Source organism: Berghia stephanieae, chromosome 4, assembly GCF_034508935.2.
Source record: "Berghia stephanieae isolate SIO BIC M18660-M18661 chromosome 4, UCSD_Bste_1.3, whole genome shotgun sequence".
Lineage (NCBI taxonomy): Eukaryota > Metazoa > Mollusca > Gastropoda > Nudibranchia > Aeolidiidae > Berghia > Berghia stephanieae.
In genome coordinates, this window is record NC_088363.1 from 62,304,734 (window position 1) to 62,312,233 (window position 7,500).

General features: G+C 33.0%; 1 protein-coding gene across 1 annotated transcript in view; it reads right to left on the minus strand.

Annotated features, from left to right (window-relative positions):
* Positions 1-7,500, minus strand: part of LOC144970974 (uncharacterized) — a 91,913-nt gene that overhangs the window by 71,893 nt on the left and 12,520 nt on the right. Inside the window, exon 3 of the mRNA XM_078911203.1 lies at positions 1-381. This exon is cut by the window's left edge and continues 1,483 nt beyond it. Coding sequence (XP_078767329.1) covers positions 1-345 — 345 coding nt within the window. The 5' untranslated portion in view covers positions 346-381. The remainder of the gene's footprint in view (positions 382-7,500) is intronic.

Below are 7,500 nucleotides of genomic sequence, written 5' to 3' on the forward strand. Positions count from 1 at the left end.
AGCAATATCATTGTTGTTTTTAACAATGTCCTCCTTAACATCTGACTCTTCCTCCATACTTTTCGTAATACCTCCACTCTTTTGCTTTGAGTCTGTGGAACTGTCTGCACCTGACATCTCTTTGCCGTTTCTCTCCGCCACCTCCTCTGTGCCGTTAAAGACATCCACAGTAGTCCCCTTTCCATCTTCTTTTTTGACAACTGATTCCTGCAGCTGTCCAAAGATGGGAGATGAGAAGGAACCAAGGTCAACTCCATCCTTTGACCCAACAGTCTTCTGGGTTGATTTAAGCCTGGCACAGATGGCGTCCAATTTGCGCACTTTTCCCATGGATGTGGCTGCCATGGTGTTGTTTCCATCACACTGATGATTGAGTCATTTCTGAATGGATGGTAAGAAACAAAGTAGAATATATTAGCTCTTTTCGCTGGTGCTTCTATCAACCATAACTTAGATTTTAAAGTCTCATTTTGATGATGATGTTATTTTTGTTTTTGTCGTTGTCATTGTCATGCATTGTTGATGTTGTTGTTGACGTCTATTCTGATGTGAAATCATTATAACTGAAAATGTGTGAAAAGAAATCACATTTTAGCATAGTGTATGGAAAAACTAAGTGGTACGGCAGAAAATAAATATGACACGGATATTTGCAGTCGCTCGCTCACGGCATTTGTTGCGTTTCTTCGAAGAACACTTGCACCCTTGACAAAAAGCCCTATAAACAACTTACAAATAATAAAACTTTTACTATACCATACACCCTTTATTTCGATTTTTTTTTTCATATGTGAGAGATGTCATTAAAAACCAAGGCTCATTTTATTATAAGCTCATATTATCGACCATGATATATTTCTGTTTGATTAACCAATTACATAATTTCATGTATAATCTTCATTTTAGTCTCTTTATTTTCCCAAATAAGTACAATAAATAAAGAATGACAAGGTTTTTAATTAAGGACAGTTATATTATTCGCACTTGATGTTACCACTATTGCCATTTCGTCCACTTTGTCTATTTGTGTAAAACTTGTGTATATGTAGTTTCTACGTAAGCAACCTTCCTAAACTCAGGGGACAAATAACATAATATGAGGAATTTAATAAATCAACCCAGTGAAAAGGAATTTGGCGATAAAGAGAGATACAGTTACATCAGATAGTGTCTAATTAAATTTTTGAACAACATTTCAGTTTTTAATCTGTCTCGTTTGGTATAGCAACAAACATAAAGTCTAGAGTCAATAGAGCATGTTATCTCTCTCTCTCTCTCTCTCTCTCTCTCTCTCTCTCTCTCTCTCTCTCTCTCTCTCTCTCTCTCTCTCTCTCTCTCTTTCTCTCTCTCTCACACACACACACACACACTTATACACACACAATGAATATGTTACAACATACAGGCATAGATGAACATGCCCTTTCAATAATTACGCAGTTGTAATAGATACTAAGCCCGTCAAGAAAAAAATCTTTATATATTTTACTATATGTTTATATAATTATCTATGAAATTCCAGGATTTTGTTTTCCCCTCCCCTCACTATGTTATGCTGTAAATTCAGCGTATTTGCCGTGACAAGGTAAAACAGGACACACTTCACATGATATAAATCAACTTATGGCAAAAACGGTGCTTTCCCGTTGTATAACTCTATACTAATTTGAATAACAATGATTTATTTATTTATGTGCCGTACGATAATGTAAATATGAACTCATTTCAAAACCCAGTTGGAACGTGTGTTAACTATGAAGATAAGAATTATGAATAAAAATGAAGGTCATATGGCGTCTACACAAAAAAGTTTTGTTCTTTTTCTTTTTTTTCTCTTTTAGCTTTCATATTATGCCAATTTTCAATGAAATTCAGAGCCAGATTAGTATTCATAAAAGAAGAATCAAGAAATCCAAGCTCACATGTAGTAAGTAATCTTCTAAATAATCAAAGTTTTGACAGAGATTTGAACTAACGAAGGGACACCCAGGCAAAATGAGCTAAGCATCAAACAAGCAGCATATCGACAATGTGCATCCACAAGAAATTCTACAACACCAGTCGCATAATTAATCTTTTTTTTAAAATGCTATGGGTCAGTCAACGTAAACGGCATCGGAACTAAGCCATGCACTTTTGTGACACGGTAAAGTATCGTCAGATGCGCCACCTCTCTGACAGAGACTGAGGACGAACTTCAAAAGCCTTGGCACAAAATGCTTCAGATCCAAATTGAAAAATTCCAGGTTCAACGGTGACAATACGCTAGATATCTTGTACATTTTTCAGCAATCCAAACCATGCAATTCTATTTTAACGAGTTGATGACAAGTAGTGAAAAGAGGAGGAAAAGATTTTTTTTTTTTTTAAAGTCACACAGAATGTTGACACCGTGATTCACAAATTTGGTCAGAAGATTGAGATAGATTTGTTACAAATTGCTACTTATACATTATAGTTTGTGGTAAAATAGAAGCCCTAGAAACGATTAGCTTGATTATATCATCATAAAGTGCGGACACTAGTGCTAAAACAGCAATTTTGTACTAGGGAATAAAGAATTTATGGATCAAAACCGACATGCACTTATTTGCAGGTCTGATAACCCAATTTACTATGGACTCAATGTTGTAAAGGAACTCTCAAAACACGACGCGAAATATTGTCCATTACAGCAATGTTAAACTAGGTCCATAAGTGCGCTCGGTTTTCAGACCTGCATATATGTACACGTTGGTACATGTCTATCAAAACCAACATGATGTCAAACAAAATACGAACAAGAAAACCAAGGCATCGAACTTAATATTCCTATATTTCCTTTTTGTTTTTGTATGTAATAGTGTATGTTTGTTTTGTTTTGTTTGTTTTATATTGTTTGTTGTTTGGGTTTGTTTTTTGTTTTTTTTTGTCTAATTATTTTTATTTTTTTTTGCTTTGTTATGTTTTGTTTTGTTTGGGGGCGGGGTTGTCTTTTTTGTTAAGCTTTGTTTTACTGTAATTTTCATTGTGTTTCAAGCTTTGGTCCACAAGCCAAAACATTTCGGTTTTATCGTCATTGAGCTTGAATCTATTTTGATTCAACTCTGTCGTGTTTTGAGTATAATTGTTTTACACAGCCAAAATGCTTTTTAAAATATTATGTTTTGGCAAAATAGAAAAAGTTTACTCCCTGTATCCATCAATTAAAATAACCGCCAATACGTCAACAATTTTTGAACCCGAGATTACTCATTTCCACGGTGTTACATAATAATAATGACTATGATGCTCTGTAAATTTCAGGACCAACATGACAACAATAGCTAGATGTATGTGGCACATGAAGTAATGTTCTATTTTAATTCGTGCTTCCTTACAAAGGAGCATACTATTTCCTGCCCATCAATGTTATGTTTATTCATCTTAACAACGCCACTACCACATCATCTCATTCGTCTGTAGTGTTTCATTCATCCTGTTTTGTTGATAAAGGGGAAACCCGAAACGTCCATTTTATCTGTTGTCATGCAATTGAAGCTTACATTCAATTTCACATTGCTATTTATGGCACATGAAGGTGCACAAATTCATTTAATCAAACGTAATGTTTTGTTCGATGGAAGTGTCCATTATGGTTGGCATCTCGAATTTCCACTGATAACATTGGCATGCAAAATAAAACGATTTTTATAAACGATACAGGAGAGACGTATCCTGTTTCTATGTCCTTTTCTTTCTAGGAATAACATCGGAGTTAAATATAATTCTACTTGTGACTTATTCTTATTCAATGGCGCGCTTAGAATCAATAAAAAGCATCAAGTATTGCTTTACAAACGCATAACAAGACTTCCTGGTAGGGGAGAAAAATACATTTTATGATAGTATAAAGAGTAAATCAAATATCAGGAGATATAAGCTGATAAAATCTGATTAAATAACCAAAATAATGACAATAATTCATAACACACGTATATTAGGCACCTCTTCAAAGCTACATATCTTAATAACATTATCATCAATGTAATATAGACGGTTTCGCCATCATTTTTGCGAAGAGCAGGGGGGGGGGGGATTGATTAAAAGTGTGTTTCTTTTTCCAACAGAATATTATTTATCATATAAATAACGATAGAGTACAAGCAACGAATACTCTCAAATTCATTATCTGGTATAATTAATGTGTAAATCAACACTGTTATCTTAATTTGAGTGGCGACGCATTATAATATTTTATCTTATCAGGCAGGAAATTCTTCGTTTCACTAAATTTCAGAATTAATATTAACGACGAGTACGATAGCAAAATTACACGGATTGAATTTCACGGTAACCACGATAGCATTAGCTATGTGATTTACTCCACCATTGAATTATGGCAAACTATTCAATTACCAGTATGAATTGAGTCATATGTTCATAATCGATCAATTAAAAATTTGAAATTTTCTGAACGATCTAAATACCTATATTATGATTCATCTAAACCTCTGTTGACAAAACAAACAAAACCAATAAAAAACGTATTCCTTATTCGAATTTGATCGTGAATATCTTCATAAGTCAAACTGTAAATAGTACATACCGTTATGAGACTTGACAATGACGGAGTTGGGGGGAAAAAAAGACTGAACGTTATGGGCGTTTCGAGTTTCCCCTTTATGAAAGGCGGGGATAAACAGTGAATTTAACAGAAAGTGGAATGATGAATCGGGAGTCTACATTTATCTCCATCATTGTTATTAATCTGTTCATTTTGTTTTGTTTTTTGATTATGTTTGTTTGTTTATTTGATCTGTTGTTTGTGTGTTGTTTTTTTCCCTCCGACTTCAAGCATTCGCATTTGCGAGTTATGAGACTACGTACTTTGCAACCTATGCAAGCTTGGATTCTTTACAATTTTGGAGTTTAAATGTTCGGCGTTCCTACATCATTATTTCATGACAAATAATTAATCCGTGACTCACTAGCAGCTGACTCTATTAATACCATATTATGCAGAGACGATCCTCCTACGTGTTATAGCCTAAAATCTTGTTAAAACAGCTTCTTTCGATCGTCAGAGTAAAAAAAAACTCGACTTCTGTAAAGCACGCATGAAGGGTAGAAAATATCACACAGAAGTTATACAGATCGCAAACTTGATTTCCAAATGAAATAATATCTAATAGTAACAACAACAACAATAATAATAATAATAATAACAATAATAATAATAATAATAATAATAATAATAATAATAATAATAATAATAATAATATAATAATAATAATAACAATAATAATAATAATGACATACAATACAAAAGAGAAGTCCTTGATAAGATTCAACTTTTTCAATTCCTCTAAACCATGAAGACAAATTCATGATACTTTTTGGACAAAACTCCAGGACAATAAATATATATATATATATATATATATATATATATATATATATATATATATATATATATATATATATATATATATATATATATATATATATATATTGTATATATATATATATATAAGTATAAGGATAAGGAAGTGCAATTTTAGAGGTGCTAATTATTGTACGATATCGTTGTTTTAAAGTACTACAATATTTCGACAACATAATTTATATATTGGGAGATGAAACTAAAAATAATGACACTGTAAATATATGAATATGACCCAACTCCCCATCCCCCACCCCACCCTCTCTCTCTCTCTCTCTCTCTCTCTCTCTCTCTCTCTCTCTCTCTCTCTCTCTCTCTCTCTCTCTCTTCCTCTCTGTCTATTTTTATATATCTACACACACACACACACACACACAAACACACACAATGTGTGTATATATATATACATATATATATATATATATATATATATATATATATATATATATATATATATATGCATAATCTCTTTCTTCCCATTAAAAACAAAGCTGCTATGTCGACATGAATAATAATAATTGGACTGCCCCGTGTTACAAAAATAATAAATTCAAATTACTGGTAAAACACTGACATTTCCAAATACCGTTCAAAGTTACTGTACTATATTTAAATCAAATGAAAATGGTTTTATCAAAAACGAATCTCACTAAACGCCGCGTGGTTTTATTTTTGGTTAAAGGGAAGATTTCGAATTTCAGATTAATCACACCTTGGAAGGAACACACACACACACACACACACACACACACACACACACACACACACACACACACACACACAAACTTGTAGACAATTAATTAGAGACCAGTTCGCATACCTTTTATGAGATTAATTTTTTAAAATAAAAATCACACACACATAAAGACACACACACATACACACCCACACACACACACACACACACACACACACACACACATCACGAGAGCCCGTTATACAAATATTTACTGTAAGAAACGACTGTTCTTGAACGTAATTAATATATTTATTTTTTTATCCAAAAGTCAACCAGACCAAGCTCTTTGTCTCGCTAGAAATATGATTTCCTAGATAGTAAGTACATAATCGTAACTTAGTAGCTAATACGTAGTGTAGTTAATATTAATATTACTGTACACTGTGATAACATTATGGGACGTGTTTGATTTGAAGGATACACAGCAGATAAACCTAAAATTACCTATATTAGCATACAACAATGAAATTCCATAACATTGTAATAAAAGCTTGACTACTGACAATAATAACAGAAATAAAAGGCGCCGTTTATGGCCTTTCCCAATTCTATTTAAAGTCTAAGGTAGTTAATTTGTTTTTATAAAATATTAAATGGGAATAGAAAGTGTGTGTGTGTGTGGGGGGGGGGGGGGGGGAGATTGGGACAAAGAGCAACCATTTAAGGGGAGGGGGTGAAAAGAGTTAAAAGTTTGTTGGTTTTTTTTTTGTTGTTTTTGTTTTTTTTTTTTTTTTTTTTTTTGTATTTTTGTTGAGAGGGGGGGGGGGGGTTGTTGTTTATTTTGTTTTGTTTTGTTTCATTTCTTGAGGGAGGAGGGTTGTTTGTTTAATATTGTATTTTGTATTGTCGGTTTTTGTGGGGTTTTTTTTTTTTTTTTGGCCGGTTATTTATTTTTAATGTATGTTTTTGTTTGGTCTTTTTTAAATGATTTTTGGAGGGTTGGGGAGGCGGGGGAGCGGGTTCTCCAAGGTACGAAAGTCGTTACCTTCATTGAACATTTGAATTTGAAAAATGCAGGCTTAAAGTCCAAATTAATAAACTGTCAGCATAAATCCGGTAACATAATGATATAGCAGCGGGTTTGAAAACCTTTAATTGTCTTCTTTTTTTCTTTTTTCTTTTTTTTTCTTTAACGACATCGAGGTTTTGATCATATTTTAACTACTTGGTCCAATGGTAGAAGGTTGTTATAACACAGATTAAGTTGAAAAGGCCATTTAATTGATCAAATACCATAAACTGACAAGTGATTGACTTAATCATGATAAAGACTCATTGACGTAGCCAAATTAAATATTACACCACCCTCATCGTGGCAAAACCTCACGAAGTCCCAAGCTTGAGAGTTTATGCCAAG